The sequence below is a fragment of the Arvicola amphibius genome, chromosome 5 (genome assembly GCF_903992535.2).
Source record: "Arvicola amphibius chromosome 5, mArvAmp1.2, whole genome shotgun sequence".
Taxonomy (NCBI): Eukaryota; Metazoa; Chordata; class Mammalia; order Rodentia; family Cricetidae; genus Arvicola; species Arvicola amphibius.
Window position 1 is genome coordinate 20233755 of NC_052051.1, and position 22111 is coordinate 20255865.

A 22111-nucleotide genomic window follows, 5' to 3' on the forward strand; every position below is an offset into this window, starting at 1 on the left:
TCAGTGTGTTCTTTCAGGTCAAAGCAGCCAGTCATGAAAAGTGTTTCAGAAAAAGGGCTGGGGGACCCGCAGGCCTGTGCCTCTTCAGGAATCCCCCCACTCAGGATTCATAAAGGAGTGTAGCCAGCTGTCACCAGAGGAGTTAGGGTGGGACTTGGTCCATGGGGAGGGTCAGAGGTCCCTGCAAGGGGACTCTTCGTGCTTTAGTTCACAGTGGTCTGGCTACAAAGAAGGGGGGGCAGAGGGAGGGAGAGAGGGAAGAAGGGAATAGGTGAGTGGGTGAGAGAGCAATGGGTGGGTGGGGGATTAACGGAATGAGTGACTGGGTGGGACAGGAAGGATATGGGTGTCTGTGGGTGTCCACAAGCCAGTGCCTGTGCCCGTCTGCCAAGAGAGAGCCTGGAAGCTCCCACATTCAGATACCTACTCATTTGAGGGTTATATGTGGCTTAGCGGGAATCCAACCTCACGTCTAGGTGTGGCTATATCCTGGCTGATCTCTAAGCTTCCAGTGTGATTTAATGTCAGATGTGATCTAAATCACTGTGTCCAAAACTGTTAGTGGACTCTGGGGGACTAGGAACGGATCTCTATGTCTATATGCTTGGTTGTATGTGTGCTCTGTGTCCATATGTGTGGCATGTTCATGTGTGTCTATAGTGTGTGAGTGTATGTGGTGCATGTGCGCATGCTCATATGCATGTGGTGTGTACGTGTGTATCTATGTATGCGATATGAGTGGTGTGTGGTATGTTGTACATATGTGTGTGCGTGGAGGGCTGAGTGTTCTTGGCCACTGGTCTGTCTGGACTGTGAATCATATCTGTGTGGTCCGTGTTTATTGGCTCTGGTCTGATTTGGGTGTAGATCGCCGTTCAGGGTTCTGTTCCGAAGTCGCCCTGTGTCCGGCAGGGGGCGCCCCTGGCCCTCTAGGTCTCTGAACTGACTGATCCGAGTGTCCGCCCCGCCCCACCCGGGCCCGCCCGGCCACTGGCTATAAGTTCGCGCCGGGCGGCTGGCCCGCAGCACCGCGCTGGTGGTCCACGCCCGAGTGTCCTGTCGCGTCCGAGCTGTATCCGCTAACCTAGCCATGGCCGAGGGTGAGTGCCTGCGCCGTACGGAGGTGGGGTCGGGACCAGGCCGGGCAGGTTCCAAGTCCGCAGAGGGGAACAACAGGTGGGCCGGTAGGAGGGAACCTTGTTGGCCTTAAGTTGTGGGCTCAGTTCCCCCAACTCCAGGGCACAGCTCTTAGCCCTACCCCTGATTGAGGTAAAAATGCTACCGGAATGTGTACTTGGAAGACTACTTAGATCTGCGTCCCTACTGTGTGCCAGGTACAGGGATGCTGGCTGGAAGGTTGCACCCCTTGGCGAGGTGCAGCCTTTCTGACTGATTCTGTGGCCTCAAGTCGAAGGGGCATTCCAGCATTTGGTTGAGCACCACTGAAGTCAGGCCTTTTCTCTGAGGTCGCTTTGAGCCTTCCTGTTCTCCAAGCCCAGATCTTGACCACCATTGGAAGCTGGATGTTCCCGGCTGTAGGTTAAGGACAATAATGCCAACCTTGGTGCACCCAGGAGGGCTGAGAAGAGAGGAAAGGGTCCAGGGTTCTGTTCATTTTCTGCCCGCCTCCTTCGTATGCCATGTGCTCTTACATGGGCACACGGGCACACATGGGTCAGGATTGGTACGATGGAGGATCTTCCTAACTGTCTGACAAGAATCCCAGCTGACCATTGAGTCAAATCCACTCAGGGATGGCCTCTGTCTGCACTGTGACCCCAAGGAAGGGACCCCGGGCAAGGGGAGAGGGGACATGAAGAGGGACCTGAAACATGTAGACAAGGAAGTTTCAGAGGACTAGCCCTACTGTGTGGCCTTGGTCACTCCCTTCTCTGGAACCCCAACAGGCTGTGTGATATGTCACCTAAGGGACTGCTTACCCCAAGGCAGTTTTCCATCCCTATTTCCAAAAGTTGATGGCCTAGATCTTGGGGCTTCCTCCAGCAGGGTCCAGTTGGATCAGAAGGGATGAGGCTTTGAGTTCTGTGATCCTGAGCTGTCTGCTGCACCCTCAGCCTGTGGGTGGGGTCCTACACCCTGTCTCCCCAGTCTGGGGGGTAGTTACCCCCAGAGTCTCTAGAGAGACAGCCTCTTTCCCGCCTGCCCTAGCCTTCCATGGTTGAGGAGTTTGTGGGTCTGTCCTGCCTCGACAGCAGGGGCATTAACTTCTCTATGTGGTGAGGTTATTACCAGGGCCATCTTTGAGTCCTGCTCCAAACCAAATAGCCACCTGCTGTGAGACCAGGACCACATAGCATTTCATTTGAGGTGGTTCCCAGAGCAGCCCTCTGCACTTCCTGGACATTTCCTTCCCCTCAGTTTGGAATTCTTGTACAGCAGGAGGCCCAACACCTGGCCTGGATGACCTCGGGGGCCCATCCACTCCCTGGGCCTCCACTGGACCACAGGTCCTCCACTGCCCCCGACAACTCTGAGAGCTTTGTGTCCACTCCCGACCTGAATGACTCCTCAGTCCTGACCATGAGCTTGCTCAGACCTCCACCTGCTCTCCTCCAACCCCCCGACCCCTGCCACCTGTGCTTGCCCAGGTCCTCAGCTCCCTCTGGAACAGAAAACTAGAACTTCTGCTCCTCACGCTTCTGGGCTGGGTCCTCTCTTTACTTCCTAGCCCCTTTGAGGGGTTGGAGAAGGAGGCACAGAGAGGTAGGGACACTTGTCTAGGATCACAGAGCAGCACAGTGGAAGAAAATGAAGGTCTGTCATACTCGCCAAGTGTCATTTTAAAACCTTTTATTCTGGAGACGACTGGTCATCTGTAAAGCCGAGAGGATAACGCGGTGCAATAAATTCCTCCGCTCTCACTATCCAGCCCGCTCCCGCGTCCGGCCCCTTTGCTGTGCTCGGGGAGAAAAATCTCATGTCGTATCAGCCACGAGTCTGTCAACACATGCCATCAAAAATAAGGACTCCACTTCACAAATAGACAAGTCAGCAGAATCCCCTAAGGTCTCCAATTTGTTACAGATTCAATTCCCGGCTGTCTCCTGTGCAGAGCGAATGTTTTAAAGTCTTCTTGTAAAGCCAGTCTTAGTAAGCCTCGCACATGGCAATGGGCAGAACCACCCTCGGTCTCTCATTATGGGACCTCCCTTCAAGCTTTTAGGTTTGTTGTTGCTTGTTTGTTCTTTCTTGCAGTTGAGGCGTTAGGGAAATCAGATCCTTTGCTGGAGGTCTCCCGGAGCCTGAATTTTGTTGACTGTGCCCTGGTCCTCTCCTTTAGCCTGATCCTTAGTCTATGATATTTTCTGTACATTGAAAATTGGGTCTGAGTTAGACAGGAGAGCACAGGCTGTCTTCAGGCAGGAGGAACAGGAGTTTAAGGTCAGGCTTGGCTAGATAGTGAGGCTTTGTGTAACAAAATGGGAAGGGGAGAAAGGGTAAGGAATAGAAGGAAGAAGAAGAGGGGAGGGGAGGAGAGGAGAGGTAAGTGGGAAATTATTTGGCTCTGGCAGCAGATGCTGAGTAATGTCAATAAATCCCACTAAAACCCACTTGGGGGTTGTGACTATGTGGTAGGCCGTGTGGTCCAGGGGCCTATGCATCTTCACACAATCAGTTTACTTAATGCTTGCCATGGCCCTGAGAGATCCCGGAAGCCAAGGCCCAGAAACTTTGAATTGCTGGTGATCCCATGACTCGGGCACAGCACAGGTCCCTTCTGCTGCAAGCATGACCTTGTGATTAGAACACTGGAGACACTTAGCCTTGTCAGACTCCTGTGACCATGGGAAGCTGTGGGGTTGAATAGGTCAGGGCTGTGCCTTACAGAGGTGAGAGAATGTCACCAGGGTCTAAAGAGGTCACAGGGGGTGCCGAGGCCCCATAGGTAGGTAGTGGGATTGTATCACTGACGACCGCAGCCCCCTGAGAGATGCCATGGCAGCTCATACCCCCTTTTCATTCTCTGTAGAGCTGATCCTGGAGAGGTGTGACTTGGAGATACAGGCCAACGGCCGTGACCATCACACGGCTGACCTGTGCCACGAGAAGCTGGTCCTGCGGCGTGGCCAGCGCTTCCGGCTGACGCTGTACTTTGAGGGCCGTGGCTATGAGTCCAGTGTGGACAACCTTACCTTTGGTGCTGTGACTGGTGGGTACATGGATCTCCTCTGTGTCCTGCTCCTGGTGGGGATGGGGCAGATGAATTCCAACTCTTTCCAAAGCCTTTCCCATCCTCTGAGAATCTCAGCTGTCATTAGCCCCTTTTCACAGATGAGAAACTGAGGCCCAGAACAGAAGAGGGAGTGGCCGCATCAGGCCACCCAAGCCTGTGTACTGGGTTGCCACTTTCCGCAGCTTTCTGCCTTGGAGGTTCATCACAATCCTATAGGTGACTTTTCTGTCCAGCCAGCCAGTTCCCAAATAACCACGCAGAGACTTTTATTAGTTATTAACAATGAGAGCAGCGCATCTTCATAGTGTACAAAAGGATTATTGCACGGCATGAGGCAGCGTAATGTTTCCCACACTGAACAACCTTCCTGTCTCTTCTCACCAGGGCTTCCTAGAACCCACCAGACCTCTGGGATCTGGCTTAAACTAGCTCTGGGTAGTGGCGAAAGGGGCCTTCTAGAGGAAGGGTCGACTGCTGACCTGCAGTGTGACATATGACAAGACCCTCAGGCTCTCTGAGACTGATTTCATCAACGGTCCACACTGGAGGGTTAACAAGATGGCCCGGGAAATGTCTAGATACTGATGGCTGCTTGTCTCATTCCAGAGGCTCCTGGGATGGGCAAAGAGTACTGGACCCTGTCCACCCTGTTCCCAATCTCTCTGGTTGACTCTTCCTAGGAAACTGGCCTTGAATGCCAAATCAGTTGTCTGGCTTCTGGTAGGAACCACTCCCTCAGGGTCAGCAAGGGGTCACCTGACTGGGACTCTGGCCCAAGGGTGAGAAAGGCCAGCTTTCTTCCATCTTTGGGGGTAGAAAGAGTGACGGGCAGAACTTGTCGACCCAGCCCAGCTGAGGCCCTTTCTATCTGAGGGCTGTTTGATAAGCTTATCTCGGGGTTCACAGGCTGCCAGGATATCCCCTCCATCCCTTCCTCCTCCCTCCTCATCCACATACGGAGCCATTACCCAGGGACACCCACCCCAGCACCTGTAGGGCTCTTTCTACCTACCAAAGGGTCCTAGCCAGTCTCTGGTCTTCCAGGCCCTGCGGAGTGGAAGGGCGGTGCTATGCAGTTGTGCAGAGCTGGATCGTGCTTGGGAAGGTGGCACACATGGTGGGGTAGTCCACATGCCCATGCTCATGCCATGCTAATGCCCCCAGGGCGGAACCATAATGGGCTCTCATTTTGCAGACAGGGAGCCTGAGGTAAGGCTCTCCCTCAGTGGTTAGATGCACAGCAGGCTTCAGTCCCCGACCCAGGTGTGAGTTGAGGCTCTCTGCCATTTACCCCGTGTCCACCTGCCTGGCCTCGATGTACTCCTCTGTGACCTGCATGGGTGACGGGTGAGCTGTCAGCCTGAGTAGACTGTCAGCACCCACGTATCTCCTCCTCCATCTCCATGGTCTGGGGAGCAGAACAGAGGCACTTAGCATCCTGAAGTCAGTGCTGGGAGGTGCACTGACCTCCTGAACCCTGTAGCTAATCTCTGTTCACCAGTCCCCGTGGGTCACTTCCATCTGTAGGCAGTCGTGGCTTCCCTGTCCACTATCCAAGACCCTCCCGGGTGCCGGGGATGCTGAGGGACAATACCAGGAAGCCAGGCTCCTACCTCCAGGCCAGGCTTGAGTCAGTGCCCAGCCCAGGCCTGGCTGGGGATCTCCTTATCCATCAGAGCGCTCTAGATTATGTTCAGCCTGTCCTACCACTTCAGGGAAACTGAGGCCCAGAGAAAGGAGAGAGTTAGTCAAGCCACTCAGAGAAGGGGTGTGTGGCCCCACCCCAGCTGTTTATTTTCCCTTGGCAGTTTGGGGTCTGGTGGGCTCTGCAGCAGTCTCAGGCCACAGTGGACAAACAGCCCTTGTTAAAGGACCAAACACTTCCTTTTTGGAGGGTGGAGGAAGGAGATGAAGCCAGTCCAAGGGGGGAGAAGGGAACAGTTGTGAGGCTCACTGAAGGTGTTACCCTGGAAGCTATACTTGCCCCAGCCCAGGCTGTCACCATGGTCTGGACAGTGCCAAGACCCCTTGGGTCTCTAGAGTTACATGGGTCTAAAATGGCTGTCATGGTACTCTTGACTGCACAGAGACTATCTTGTAGAACCCCAGCCAGGAACTTTGTGAAGATAGCTATGGAAGCAATGGTGGAAGCACAGGAGAGTGTGTTCCAGCAAGCCCTCCTGGAAGAAAGGTGTGTGTGTGTGTGTGTGTGTGTGTGTGTGTACATACGTACGTACACAAGCACATGTGTGACTGTTCCCGGATAGAGAGGTGGGATGTGTGTTTCCTGACCTGCCCTAGGAATGGTATGTCAACAGAGACAGTGGCAGTGGGACCTGACCCAGGCAGGTTACCAGAGTGACCAGATAATTGATCATCCAAACAGGGACATTTCTGAGAAGGGAAGGGCGATGGTTGGGGTTGCCGCAAGCGTAATTCTGACTGACCTGCCCCACCCACTCCTAACCAGCCTGACTCCCTTTGCCTCAGTTTCCACATCTGTGAAGTTATTTCATTGTGCTAAAAGTCTCTGTCTTGTGTCGCGGTCCTCAGAGCCTGCTATCTGGCCTGAGAACTCAGATTCTCATGTCCCTTTTGGAGGGAACATGTCTGAGGACAGTCACTGCTCTAAATGCTTTCCATGTGCCCTCACCAAACCCACCAGCTGTGCCAGGACACAGGGTGAGAATAATAGGCCATAGTAACTGTTTACTGAGCACTTACTGTGTGCCTGGCTTGCCTTCTTGAAGCTTCTTGGCAACCTTAAGAGGAATGACTTCATTTCATAGATAGAGAAAGGCCCCATGTCACAGATAGTAGAACTCTGGCTTACAGAAACAAAGTCCCTTGCTACAAAGTTACAAGCCAGTTCCAGACTTGAAGCTGGCCCTTGTGGGGCATGTGGTCCAAGCCTGTTTCTTTGATGAAGATACTATGGGTCAGAGAAGACTGGGTTCTTGGCTTCGGTTGCACAGTGCTGGGTGGCAGCAGAGGTGGAAACTAAACTCAGGGTAACTTTCTTCAGTCCCAGGCCTATCTGGCTCTTTCCCAAATGTCAGCTCTGGAAGTCAGGGAGGGTTTGGATGCTTCCACCTCAGCCCCTGGCACCCAGACAGCCTCTTGAGGCCTGTGTCATGCCTATTAGCTCACGGTTATATTTGGGCCTGGGTGCAGTGGTGCTGGCAGACGGAGAGGAGGGGTGGAGGCTGGGAGGGAGCCCCTCGGTGAGCAGGCCCCAATATTGTCAGCAGTGGATGGCAGAGGCACAGGGAGGGGGTGGAGAAATAAAAATAAACTGCCAGGCTGCCTCCCAGCTATCCAGAAAGCTCCTCTGTTTCTCGGTTCTCTGCCCAAGGCCAAAGTGACCAGCCCTGCCCTCTGTGACTCAGGCCTGCCTGCGTGGGCCAGGCCACCCCTTACCTGGAAGAGGTCTGTGCAGACCGTGACACAGGACCCTTGGAGCCCACCAGGACGTAGCACCTTTGGAAAAGAAGCAATGTGTGGCCTCAAGACCCCAGAAACCCGGGGTCTCCTAAGAGCCCTCCTCTCCAGGCTTTCCTTCTCCACTCTCCAGCAGCTGAAGGGAAGCCCAGAGAGTCAGAGCTGTCTATAAGATGCATAGGGCTGTAGGGAAGTGATGGCCCTCATGTGCTGCCCATGGGATTTGAACCTGTAGCCGGAGGATCCCTGATAGGCTATTGTCTTCCACAAACCTATAGCCAGGATCTCAGATGTTCAGGTCCTGTCTTAGGAGTATGCAGCTATCTTGGGAGGGGAGCAGCGGTTATGCAGGAGAGGGATTCAGAGAGAACTGAGGGTCCTTGGCAATGTCCGCCGTCATTCCTGCTTGGTGTCATAGACAGGCAAGCTGGGCCTGTCTAACATCCCTTCTGATCGGAGGTGGATCACCGCAGCTCCCCCAGGCTGTACTGTCCTCTTCCTGGAGACTTTCTGCTTGTAGACTCACCATGCCTATGGCTTTTCAAGTGGGCTTGCAATGCCTACTTGGCCAATGAGAAAACAGAGGTTTAAGGAGGTGGGGCCTCTTGGCAGAGTTCCTCCCGTGGCTGGAGGTGGAACTAAGCCTTGATCCCAGGCCTGGGAGCCTGGACAGTGTCCTGCCAGCTCTTCACTTACAGCTCCACCTCCCCTCTCTACAGGCCCAGTTCCCAGTGAAGAGACTGGGACCAAGGTCCGCTTCCCACTGTCTGATGACGTAGAGGAGGGATCCTGGACAGCCTCAGTGCTGGACCAACAGGACAATGTCCTCGCACTCCAACTCTGCACCCCAGCCAATGCCCCGATCGGCCAGTACCGCCTCAGCCTAGAGGCCTCTACTGGCTACCAAGGCTCCAGCTTTGTCCTGGGCCACTTCATCCTGCTCTTCAATGCCTGGTGCCCAGGTGAGCCATTTTCCATCTATGGGGGATTGGGAGTGGCAGGAACCAATAGAAGAAATGTCAAAGAGGATTGATTGGGCGGGGCCGTGGGTCAGCTCCTGTCCAGCCTCAAAAGAAGGATTCTTTTGACATCCCAGTTTATAGACAGGAAGCCAGGTGACTCCTCCGGTACCAAAGGCTGCAGTCCAGGTCTGGGGCCCATGAGTTCCAACAGCACTAGCAGCTGGGTGTCTGGATCCATTTGACTGGTGTCACAGAATCCCATAGACTGGTTATAAACATGGCTGACAGTTCTGGGGATCGGGAAGTACAAGATGTGAGTCACATCCAGTGAGGGCCTTCTTATTGTGACCCAGCATGCTGAAAAGCATCACATGGTGAGAGAGGGAGAGAGGACCAAAGTCTTCTATAGCCATCCCAACCTGGAGGTACCTAACCCAGTCCTCTGTTAAGGACACGACACACATTCGTCGGACCTCCCTCCTAACACCATTACCTCGGGCTCAAGTCACAAAGCAAGAACCTTGGGGGCACAAGGCGGTGTGTGGTTCACGAGTCTCCCTTAGGGGAGAGGCACCCCCAGCTCACGGCCAGTGCCAGGCACTGTTCTCATTCTGTTCACGAGGCCCTGGTTTACACTCATCTAGGCTGGCGTGAGGATGGGAAACTGGGTCGAGTCGGACTGGTAAACCACCTCCTTGCGTAGCTGCCAGGGAAGAAGATGGCAGTTTCCTTGTTGCTCAGACAGGAAACAGACTCAGAGGAGTGAAGTGGTTCTTGGAAGCTCCTTCAGTCGGCAGGGGACAGTGGCAGAGGAGGAAGTGAAAGAAGAGACCTGGGAAAAGCCCAGGCCAGCTTGGGTACTGGGAGGAGGTCAGGCTGGGGTTCACCTCCCCAGCCTCAGTTTCCCCATCTCAAGTTTGCTCCTTGCTCTGACACAGGAAGGCAGGGGGGGACTCTCAGGCCGTCAAGCCTGGGAATTCAGTAGCCTTCCAGGCTAGCCCTCCCTTCCCCGCCCGCCCCCCGCCCCGTGTCTGGCCTCTCTGCTGTTAGGCAACTCTTCTCTATTTTGGGAAATTTTATGACATACTCGATCGGAGGCTTTTAAAATTCCTCTATTGTGCCTACTTTGACTTGTCTAATTCTAACAGATGCCAGAACAACCTTTTTTTTTTAAAAAAAAAAAAATTTAGAGGCAGCATCTCATATAATTCAGGTTAGCTAGCCTCTAACTAACTGTAACTGAGGATGACCTTGAACTTCCAATCCTCCTGCTTCCACACCCAGTTAAAAATGATCACTTTGTTTTGTGGGGCTGGAGAGATGACTCTGTGGCTAAAAGCACTGGCTACTTGTCTAAAGGATCAGGGTTTGAACCCCAGCACCCACATAGTGGGTAACAGCCATCTGTAACTCCAGTTCCAGGAGATCCGATGTCCTCTTCTGACACCCTTGGTGGTGTGCACACATATATGTCAGCAAAACACCCATACACTCACACACACATACACATGCACACACACACACACACTCACATGTACATAATGCTCTCTCCTCACACGCGCACACACACATGCTTTCTCACACACACATGCACACTTGTATACACACACATTCGATAGCTCACACACACACTCACATGTACACAATGCTCTCCCACACATACATACACACACACACGCTTTCTCTCACACACACATGCATACTCGCATACACAAACACTCTCTCTCTCTCTCTCTCTCTCTCTCTCTCTCACACACACACACACACACACACACACACCGGGAACTCTGTTGTCTGTCAGTCTAAGTTCTGTCCATACACACTGGGGAGATTGCTATTTCCAAGATGTCTTCTATCAAACATGAAAGGGCAGGCCTGATACTGCAGGCCTGATATTCATACTTGAAGGCTGAGATGGGAGGATTGTGAGTTCAAGGCCAGACTGGGCAACTTGGTGAGACCCTGTCTCAAAAAGAGAAGGCTGGGGATGTAGCTCAGTGGCCGAGTGCTTGCTTAGCATGCTTGAAGGCCTGGGTCCAACCAGCTAAAATCTGGTTTCTCCTACAGCCGTCTTCAGACCTGTGCACAGTGCTCTGAACACAGTTGCCCAGTCTTTCCAAGAGTCCCAATGCCTTGGTCCTTGCCAACATGGATTGCATCTGCCCAGTGCCCTGTTAATGGCCTTGAGGTCATCCCCAGTGGCATGTGGGGTGTCTTACAGAGCACACAATACAATGATTTTTTGGAACAGAGGTGACTTTGCTGAGACAAACTGCCATTTGTTTGGATAAAGGAAAATCCCTTGCCAACCCACAGGGCAGGGAGAGGGCAGCTCCCGGGGATGTCCCCCTTCCTCTGGCTCCGCCTCACCCCGCCCTTAGGGTTGTAGTGGGTCCTGGCCAAGCAGTACAATGAGTGACTAAGGTGACCCACATTGCAGGGTCTGGAGGAGACAGGAAGTTGGGCTTGGGTGGGGACAGCTGTAGGGGGAAATTTCTAGAATGGATGGGAAAGGGCTGGCTCTGCCAGGAAATGGGTTCCCCTGCCCTGGATCTAAGGCCACAGGATGGTGCCGGCGTGCGTATGGCTTCATGTCCCCAGAGCATTCTCAACGTCACCAGAAGTCGGAGCTATGATCCCAATACCACATGTGATAACCACACTCCATGCAGCAACCCTGACTTTCACTTTCTCTTTTACGCCCCTCTTTCACTCTTTGCGGTGGCGCTCAATAATGGAAAACTAAGACCCCTCCCCCAGCCCCTGCCCCAGCTCCAGAGCCAGAGAGCAGTGTGCCCAGGGTGCCATCACGCTTACCTTCCTCCCTGCAACCCAGAGGTGCTGGGCACTGCACAGGTCTACCTGGTGGTCTAACCTTGCCTTGTAGTAGCCCCCAGGACCCTTTCTCCAGCAGGTTCAGCAGGGACTGGAGTTTGTCGTTCTTTTAGACACCATGAAGATATTTTAATTTCTTTTTTAAAAAGGGGGGGCAGTGCTGGGGTTGCACCTAAGTTGATAAGGTGTTAGCCTACCATACATGAAGCCCTAGGTTTGAGACCTAGCACCACAAAAGGTAGGCAAGGTGACTCACACTTGTGATCCCAGCACTCAAGAGATAGAGACAGGAGGATCAGAAAGGCGAGGTTTTACCTTTAACTGCGTAGATAGTTTGAAGTCGACCTGCAATCCATGAGACCCTGCCTTAAAAACGTTTGTTGTTTTTTTTGTTTAAGTGAACTGTTTCATTGTGTGATATCAAGACATCAAGCATAGTTGAATTTTCTCAGTGATGGAGGGGGGAATTCAAAGAGAATAGACACCCAGGCTAGGGGTACCAGAGTCATCATGAGGCCCTGGGTTTTCCCTCCCTGCCTCAGTTTCCCTGACATCATAGAGCCAGCCTGACCACTAAGCCTCAGCCTCGTTGGCCTGTCTCCTCCCCACTAGTCACAGGGAACCCTGTAACCCATACCTTCTCTGAACCACAGCTTTGGCAGGTGTCCTAGGCTTATGCTGTGACCTTCCAGCCTCCTCGGTCATGTCTCACCGAGCATCCCTGACCAAAGCTGGCCAAGCTCTGCCTCCCTAGTATGGCAGTAACCCTTCTTGGTGTCTTTGGGAGTCCTGCACCTTCCTAGGCTGGCTTAGGAGTCTGTTCCCAGCACCCCGCATCTGCCACACCTTCAGGCAACTCCAGGAGGTGCTGATGGGCTCAAAGGCCCAGGTCACATTGAAGATGAGCATCGGAGTGGGGCGCTGATGCACAGAGTGGTGGCACACACCTTTAATCCCAGCACTCAGGAGGCAGAGACGGGTGGATCTCTGAGTTCGAGGCCAGCTTGGTCTACAGAGCTAGTTCCAGGACAGCTAGGGCTACACAGAGAAGCCCTGTCTTGAAAAACAAAACAGCTTCCTAGTCCAGCCTTCCCCATAACTTATTTGGATGTTAGCTTTCTCAACTGCGGTACACACCTGAGCCTCAGTTTCCCTGTCTTTAAGATAGGGAGAGTAAATGGATTCACATGTGTTCTGCTTTCATCACAACTCTGGGCATGCTGGGAAGTGGATGTTGGCAGTCTTGTCTCTAAACGATTCATTTTTCTAATTGTGAGAGGCTTGGACTAGGGAGTTAGCTCCCAGCTGCCATGTTGCAGGGCCCCTGTCTTGCCAGCTCAAGCTGAGCCCCCTTGCTTCTGTCCACAGCGGACGACGTGTACCTAGACTCAGAGGAGGAGCGACGGGAATACGTCCTGACCCAGCAGGGCTTCATCTACCAGGGCTCCGTCAAGTTCATCAAGAGTGTGCCTTGGAACTTTGGGCAGGTAGGACAGTGCCTGCCCCTCACAGTGACCACAAGCCAGCCTGTGTTGTAGGAGCCTGAGATTTCAAGATGCGAGGGGGTTACAGAGTCACCGGTCCCATCCTGTTAGAAATACAGGGTGCCCATATAGCTGCACGCCCAGAGAGGTCTAAGGCTTGCCTAAAGTCACACAGCAGAGTCAGCACCCATGGGCTCAGGGAGAAGGATGAGGAGAGTCTGGGGAGCAATGAAACCAGCTGGGGTTTTCAGAGGAGGAGGTAGTGAAGGACCCTTGATAAAGTGATGGCACTCAGCAGGTATTCAGTGTGTGCTCAGCCTGTGCCAGGAAGTGGGTGAGGACCTTGTTGAGACAATAATTCCTAAGGAGAGTCTCTCTCAGAGATACCTGAAAGCAGAAGCGGCCAAGCCACACACCTAGCTTTTGATAGACGGATCTGGGTGGGGCTGGAGTTTACCTTTCTCAAGCACTCCCAGGGGTGCTGATGCTGTCCAGAGAACATGTGTTTGTATCAGCCACTGCTCAGTAACAAACAAGCCTACCACATAAGTGGCTGAAAGTAATAACCATTCAACCAGGCCATGGCTCCTTCCAAATGGAGACCAGCAATGGCTGTGGAGTCCCAGCTGGGCTGGACTCAGATAGCTAGCTGGCTAACTATCTGTCCTGCTGTTTCCGGTTCCCAGGCAGGGCCGGTTCTGCAAACCCAGAAACTCATTTCCTTCATTACCCAGCCTCCCAGAAAACCTCTTGATCCTGCAGAGAAAACTTAGAAAGCAGAACCATGGCACCCGGCCGCTGGTGTACTGGGGGTCTCCAAGGGTGGAGCTCATCTTGCAGCCTCTGGATCTAAGTCTGATGTTCAGACCCTCCTTAGGTGGAGCGAAGTCCTTCTGTATGCCTCAGGGTCATGCTGACCACAGCTTCCTCCTGAGGGATCATAGCAGCAAAGATCCCTACCCAGTACAGGCAGCCTGGCTGTGGGAGTAAGTGAGCCGTGTCTCCGTGACGCATAAACCACAAATCAGTCTCAGCTCCCAGGGCTTTGCATTCTCTTCTGAGGAACAGGGTCACGTCTCTTCTTTGACCTTCATGGTTCTCCTTTGCCGAGATTTCATGGAGAGGAAGCCTCATTGTCCTTGGTGATCGGGGAGGGCTTCTAGAAATAGGAAGCATTTGAGCTGGGCTTTGAAGAGCAAGTAAGAGTTTGCCATACAAGAGGCTAGCTCTGTGGGGAGAACTCAGAGGTGGGGAAAACTTAAATCCTGTCTGAGAAGGACATTGTGGGTAATGGAACCTTAAGAGGTGAGATGGGAAAAACCCTGGTTGTAAATATCTCCGGGCATCAGGCTGATGACAATAGGGACCACAGCAAGCCCTAGAGGGCTGTTCTGTCACATGGAACAAGGCTTGATCCAGAACAGTACAAGATGAGGAACAGAGGAAGGAAGGAGAACCCTTGAGGTGCCAGATGGGCATGCCCCTCCCCTTCTTCACACCCATGCCCCCCAGATGTCACACTGTCCCTCCTCGGCCTTCAGCAGCTGGTGTCCTGGGAACGCCCAGAACCAGCTGGACTCCCATCTACTAGTGAGATGGAGTGTGGTCCCTGCAGCTGTGGGGGTATAGGACCGCTTCCTGGAGAGAGAGGCTGGCATCCCAACTTCCTGTTCTATTGTTTGCTTGGACACAGTTTGAAGATGGCATCCTAGAGACCTGCCTGATGCTCCTGGACGTGAACCCCAAATTCCTGAAGGACCGTGCCAGGGACTGCTCACGCCGCAACAGTCCCATCTACGTGGGCCGGGTGGTGAGCGGCATGGTGAGTTTGGGGGTTCTGGCAGGCCGTTCCCTTTTGGGATGATGAGGCTGTGCTCTGTGTTGGGGATAATGAGGATGTGGGAGCAGAGACAAGTCTCAGCAGAAGGAGTTTAGAAAGCTTTACACAAACAAGGTTCCCAATGCAGTTCAGTCATTCACCCAGAAAATATTGACTAAAAGCCACTAATGTCCTAGGCACTAGGGCAGAGCTGGGTCTAAACTGTGTGTGGCCCTAAATCCCATAATACTCTATTCTAGTGGTTGAGAGGAGGCAGACACTGTGGAAACATGAGGAATGAGTGCACACGCATCAGTCAAGATGCGCAGGTTTGGGGGGGGCAGGGCAAGCAAGTGACCGAGCATAAAGTCTCACCACAGGGCGGGCTGAGGGGCCTCCCTCTGGTGTGGTCCCCAGAGCTCAGGAAAAGATACGCAGCTTGTGCTGAGGGCATGAAGAGAGGCTTGAATAGAGTGAGCAAGGGGAGCGAATGGATGCAGAAAGAGCTGGGTGGGCAGGGCCAGAGCACCCAGAGCCTTGGGCTATGAACCAGAGGTTGGATTCTGTTCTGGAAGCAGTGGATGCTTGAGAGACACGTGGAGCCAGTGTGGGTGTTTGGGAAACTCATTCACATCATGACCCTGGATTCACAAGGCAGGTTCAGGCCCTGAATCAGATCCTTGCTCATGGCTTTGCTAGGTCTTCCTCTCTGTCTCCTGAGCCCTTGGCTGTACCCCCAATTATCCCTAACATCCCATCTGGTGTGCTACGGCACACTGCAGCTCCAACCCTTCCTCCTAAGGTGACCTGACTTTGATCCCTTGCTATATGCCTACTCCTCCTGACCTACCCTCCTCCCTGGCCCAGACTTTGCCTCCCATGATGCTCTGTTAATTGCAGGTCAACTGCAATGATGACCAGGGTGTACTTCTGGGCCGATGGGACAACAATTATGGGGATGGTATCAGTCCCATGGCCTGGATTGGCAGCGTGGACATCCTGCGGCGCTGGAAGGAACATGGCTGTCAGCAAGTGAAGTACGGGCAATGCTGGGTGTTTGCGGCCGTAGCCTGCACAGGTAAGCTGCGGCTGGGTAGCCTGGGACCAGTCTCAGCCTCCGGTAGCCCATGGGGACACAGGGAGAACTGATGTCAGTACTGTTTCTGCCCTTAAGATACTGTGTGGCCTGGAGAATGTGGCAACTCATTAGTCCCCTTTCTGTTTCTCTTTTTCCCATGGATTCCATATGCTAACCCTTTTCTCTAGGACCTAAGACCCCCCTTCCCTCCAAGGGACCTCCTGAAGTCTCCTAGAGAGATCCCATACCCCAGCCTCCCACCTAGGTGCCTTTGTCTCTGGCTATGGCCACCTTCCAGATTGGTATGTAAAGAGACAAACCCTCAGTCAAGTTCACAGCTCAGAGACCCAGGGAGCAATGCTTAGTCTAACTTTCCAGTCTCCAGGTGGATTTGGGCCGGAGAATCGGTGTCTCCACGCCTCAATGTCCCCACATGAGAAATAGAGGCAATCGTGATAAACTGATCATAGGGAGCTCTGAGACAGTGCCGCTCAGCTGAGTGTTCAAGCCAAGAACAGTTTGGGCTGGGGTCCCAGGGCATCATCTTGGTAGCCCCCTGGGTATTTTATCAGTGCCCAGCCCTCAGCAGCACCAACCACAATGACGTTTGCCTTGGAGGACATGTGACACACTGGCTGTCCCGTAGTACCTCCCAGTGCTGCTCTGGGCAGAAGAGACCACCACACCCATGTCTTCTCCCAATCACCACATCCTAGCAAGCTGCTATTATAGGCTCCTCTTCCCCAGTGGGAAGTGGAAAGAGAGGAAGTGACTTGCCCAAGGTCACACTGCTGGCTCAGGGTACAGTCTGGCCCTGAGCCAGGTAACGTATGACTCTGGGGAAGCCCCAAGTCCTTAGACTGTGGTGATGAGGTCTTTCAGGACACTGTCCCGGGAACAGGAAGGGTGCTGCCTCCATGACAGCAACCAGGCAACCTGGAGGCACACTGCATATAGAACAAGGCCTAGGGCTTACACCAGCTTCAGCTGAGGCTGCAGGAACAAGGCAAGAGGTAGCAGGTCACTGCTGTCCCTCCCCCTCCAAACACTTCTGTCTCCTGGCCAGAAGGCAAGGCCATCTGGGAAGCTCTTTCACAAGTAATGTAGGGCAAAGGGCAAAGGCCACACCCAGCCTCCCCCTTCAAAGATTCTAAGTCAATCAAAACGAAAAGTAAGGCACAAGTCCCGTGACTGGCTCTCTTGGTGAACTTTTGGTCTGGCTTTATCTCTTAGATACTTACATTCTTTTTCCCACCCCTTTATCTCTTACATACTTACATTTTTTTTCCCACCCCGGGAACGTCCCTTTTACAGTAAGGGCTGAGTGTGTCTCAGAGTTACCCAGCTTGCCTAGTGGGTCCAAGTCACTTGCAAAGAAACAAGAGTTGGGGCTGTAGCTCAGTTGGTAGAATACCTAGCATATACGAGACCCTGGTTGGCACCCCACCTCCACATTAATGGGCGTTATAGTGAATGCCGGCAATCTCAGAACACAGGAGATGGCGGCAGGAGGATCAAGAACAGACATTCAAAGTTCAAGAATTCGAGGTCACCCTTGACTACGCAATTAGCCCAACCAGGTCACAAGAGACCCTGTCCGGAAATAAACAAAGTGGGGAGGGGCGTTCGTGATTCTTGTCCTCCTCTTTGTGTTGAGCCCTGGAGAGTTGAGCTTAGCCTACCTGACTACTTAGCACCTTGCTCCGCCCCCTGCTGTTCCAGACCAGGTCTGACCTCCCTCACCATCTGCCCTTTGCTCCCAGGGCTGTCATGCCAGAGGGTACTGGAGGTCGGTGTGGCCGGAGTGAAATGTGCAAGGAGTTGATCAGGGCTCAGGGGCCACACCAGAGATCTGGCTTTGGTGTCCAGTGCTATGGGCACCACCAAAGGTTTTATTTGTATTTCAGAATCATGACAGAGGAACATAGTGAGCATGGGGTGACCAGTCAGGCAGGCATCATTGCCGTAGGCATGGGGTGACCAGCCAGGCAAGCATCATTGCTGGGCAAGAGTTGCTGGTGCATAATCTCACCACACGGTTGGTTGGCCTATCGTCCCCTGGGGTGCAGATGGGTCTGTGGAGGCCCGAGCAGGGTAGCTTTGTCCGGAGCCTCAGCAACATTGTGGGCTCTTCTTCATCTCCCCACTGCCCAATCTCCAGTGCTGCGGTGCCTCGGCATCCCCACCAGAGTGGTGACCAACTACTACTCAGCCCACGACCAGAACAGCAACCTGCTCATCGAGTACTTCCGGAATGAGTTCGGGGAGCTGGAGAGCGGCAAGAGCGAGATGATCTGGTGAGCGGCCTGCAGTGAGGCCGGCAGGGGAAACCGGTGCAGCTTCTTAGGACAGGCCGTATACCAAGAACTGGACCTCGATGGCTGAACAGCAATGGGCAGGGGAACTGGCCTGAAGCAAACTGGGTAGAGGCTGAGAGACAGGAAGCCCCCCATAGACAGCCCTGCAAGGGATGGCAGGAGGAACTGGGAGGGGGTGGGGGTCTGGAATGTGAGTTGGGATCCTGGCTGGCTTCCAGGACTGCTCTCAGCTTCAGGGTAGGTGAGGACTGAGCCAGGATTGGAGCAGGGAGCTGGGGCTGGAGTGCTCAGGGGGTGGAGCTAGAGCTAAGGAAGGAGAGGTTAGGCAGCCAGACCTGGAGGAGAAGAAAGGGTTCTGAGATTGTGGAAGGTCAGAGGATGAGAAGGAGTCCCCACTAAAGAACTTGCTACTGAGACAGCTCCAGGGGAGGCCAGAGAGGTGGTGGGTTCAGGGCTTCCCAGTCTCCCATAGGCGGTGGTGAGTAGGGTCCCTGGGAGTGACCGGAAAATTGTCTTCTGTCCCCTGCCTCTGTCCCCACCTAGGAACTTCCACTGCTGGGTGGAGTCCTGGATGACCAGGCCGGACCTGACGCCAGGCTACGAGGGGTGGCAGGCCATTGACCCCACACCGCAAGAGAAGAGCGAAGGTTAGTAGGGACAGCATTTGCTAGAGGGAAGCTGGGATGGAGGAGCTGCAGCAGGGTGGTGCTGAGATGCCAGCCAGAAGCCAGCGATGGCGCGGCAGCACTTTGTCTGTGAAATCGGCACACCCCTTGTGCAGGAGGCAAATGCCAACGAGCACAAAGAAAAAGCAACATCTTCACCCCCACCCCAAAAAAATAGCCTCGTCAAATTGCTTCCAGCAATCCCAAATATGATGTTTGTAAGTGTGAGACAGACAGCACCAAGGCAAGGTCTGACAAAGGGCATGGAAATCCCCTCGGAATATTTTTTAAATGCACAGAATCCAAGGCATGGGGATACAAAGACCACCAAAGTTCTAGAAAGTTCTAGAAAACCCCCTTTATGGCATAGCAACACTTGATCCTTACAGAGTGAGTTCTAGTGCTGGGGCCCGTGTATGTGACAGCTCCTGCTATCTGGGACAACTGCAAGGTCATGGGGAATGTCTGTGGTTCTTATTGTAGCAGTTGTCACTGCCCCGTGCTTCGTCACTTGATTTTGTCATTAGGGGACAAGCTGCCAAAGTTCTGTAAGTTAAAGATGTCATTTTTCTACACCTAAAGTCACTGGACCCCTAGGTTCTGTTAGAAGCTGGGCAGGGACTAAAGAGCCTTTTGTGGCCTTGTCCTTATTATCCCAGTGTGACAATCCTGTGAGTTCAGTTTTCATTTGCTGTGACAATGTCCCATCTCAGGACACGACAGAATATCCCCACCCATCTCTAACCCCTAACACTGTAGGTGTGAACAGTGCCGGGCACGTAAACCCAGATCTCACATTCTGCATTGGCTGAGGCCAAAGTGTCTCGGGTGTTGATTTCCACTCAATGTACCCAGTTGGTAGGAGTGAGACCTGGCCTCCTGATGCTCTGAAGATGCCTTAGGGTGCATTTCTGTTTGTCTTATCAAAGACTGTGGAGCTTCATACAGAGTAGCTTTACCTTTGTGGTTCATGGACCATCATCAGGTGGGTGCAGACAGAACTCCACAGTAAAATGCAGCTTGGAGAAGTGACTGGCTTGCCCAAGGTCACACAGCTAACAGGAGGCCGAGCTCGGACTTCAATGCCAACATCCAATTCTGGAGTCTGTGCCCTGAATCCTTAACCCAGATGGATTCTGGGAAAGACCTCCCTGGTCAAAGAGTTGTCTGGCCCTGAGAGCGTCTGCTGCACATGGGGCAATCATGGAGGGCTCAGGTGTCACCCACTGTAGCTCTGCCCACTTCTCCCCCTATCCCAAACAGGGACCTACTGCTGTGGCCCAGTCTCGGTGCGGGCCATCAAGGAGGGTGACCTGAGCACCAAGTACGACGCACCCTTTGTGTTCGCTGAGGTCAATGCTGATGTGGTGGACTGGATCCGGCAGGAAGATGGGTCTGTGCACAAGTCCATCAATCGCTCCTTGGTGGTAGGGCAGAAGATCAGCACTAAGAGCGTGGGCCGTGACGAGCGGGAGGACATCACCCACACCTACAAGTACCCAGAAGGTAGGTGTCCACACTCTCAGAGCCTTTAACTGAGCCTTGCGGATGAGCAGCTAATTTTACTAGCCTGTCAGCCTTGTGTATACATGTGTACATGGCAACCCATGTATGTCAGTGACCTGTGTGTTACATTCTGTCTTAAGAAACTCCTCAAGAAGAGGTGTAGACACTGATGTATAGTAGGAAAGGGTGATTTTGTCTAGAAAACTCATTCAGCAAAAAGATTTCGTCTGAGCTGGACACAGGTACATGCCTGTAATCCCAACTGTTTGGGAAGCTAAGACAGGAGAATCATGAGTTCAAGTCAACACAGCAAGTCCTTTATCTTTTTTGTTTTATAGATAATTTGTTTTATTTTTATTTTATATGCATTGGTGTTTTGCCTACATGTATTCCAATATGAGGGTGTCAGACCCCCTGGAACTGGAGTTGTGAGCTACCATGTGGGTGCTGAGAATTGAACCCAGGTCCTCTGGAAAAATAGCCAGTGCTCTTAACCACTGAACCATCTCTTCAACTCCGAGATCTTAAAAAAAAAATAGAATTTGATCTGGGGAGAGAGAGAGAGAGAGAGAGAGAGAGAGAGAGAGAGAGAGAGAGAGAGAATGTGTTGTATGTGTGTCCATGTGACATATGCACAAGTACATGTGTGCATGCATCTGGTATATGTGTGTCCATGTGACATATGCACATGTACATGTATGCATGCATTTGGTTTTATGTGTGTCCATGTGACATATGCATATGCACATGTACCTGTATGCATGCATCTGGTATGTGTGTGTCCATGTGACATATGCATATGCACGTGCACATGTATGCATCTGGTATGTGTGTGTCCGTGTGACATATGCATATGCACATATGTGCAAGCATTTGGAGGCCAGAGGTGTTAGTTTCCTCCTCTACTGCTCTCCATTCTTTAAAAAGACTTAGTTTTTATTCATGTGAAGTGTGTGTGTGTGTTTGTGTGTGTCTGTGTGTGTGTGTGTGTGTGTGTGTGCCCAAGGAGTCCAGAATGGAGTGCTGGACTGGAGCTGGCGTTACAGACAGTTGTGGGTTGACTGATGTGGGTGCTGGGAAATGAACTAAGGTACCCTGGAAGAACAGGAAGTGCTCCTTTTCCTCCCAGGGCTCATGCATTTAGAAACAAATGACACTGTATTTTCATTATTCCATTGCTAAACCAACCAAGGTTAAACAAGATTCATCAGGGTATCATTCATGCAGAGTCAGGAGCACCTGGAGGACCTGACTGGTACCAGATAGAAAAATTAGATTTTCAGGTCTTGCTTTTTTTATTTTAATTTTTTTATTACATTCTCTGCCCCGTCACCATTTTTTACAGAGCATGTGTGACGTAGCATGTACATGGAAGTCAGAGGACAGCTTCCAGGAATCAGTTCTCTCCTTCCACCCTATGGGTCCTGGGGTTGGGACTCAGTCACGTTGTCAGTCTTGGTGGTAAAAGCCTTCACCCACTGAGCCATCTCGCCAGCCTAGGCCCTTCTTTCTTAACCTCCGGTTTCAGGATTTGCAGGATATCTGCATATAGTTCACACCGTTTGAAGGTTCTACAGCCACAACAAGGCTTTGTGGAGAAATCAGGAAATGGCTTTTGTGGTGGCGTGGGAAGTGCTCTTAACCTCTGAGCATCTCCCAGTCTTTAAGTCAGTCTCTCACTAAACCCAGAGCTCACCAGTTGGCTAAACTGGCCAGCCAGTAAACTACAAGGAGCCCCCTATCTTTATCTCCCCGAGACTGGTTCTTACAAGGGTGCCTGGTTCTTACAAGGGTGCCAAGGATCTGAA

General features: G+C 52.6%; 1 protein-coding gene across 1 annotated transcript in view; it reads left to right on the top strand.

The window, feature by feature from the left end:
* The first annotated feature begins 962 nt into the window (after positions 1-962).
* Tgm2 (transglutaminase 2) overlaps positions 963-22111 on the top strand; it is a 30485-nt gene continuing 9336 nt past the window's right edge. Inside the window, exons 1-9 of the mRNA XM_038330846.1 lie at positions 963-1100; positions 3992-4171; positions 8356-8598; positions 12802-12920; positions 14611-14739; positions 15637-15814; positions 17976-18111; positions 18676-18779; positions 20061-20303. Coding sequence (XP_038186774.1) covers positions 1091-1100; positions 3992-4171; positions 8356-8598; positions 12802-12920; positions 14611-14739; positions 15637-15814; positions 17976-18111; positions 18676-18779; positions 20061-20303 — 1342 coding nt within the window. The 5' untranslated portion in view covers positions 963-1090. The remainder of the gene's footprint in view (positions 1101-3991; positions 4172-8355; positions 8599-12801; positions 12921-14610; positions 14740-15636; positions 15815-17975; positions 18112-18675; positions 18780-20060; positions 20304-22111) is intronic.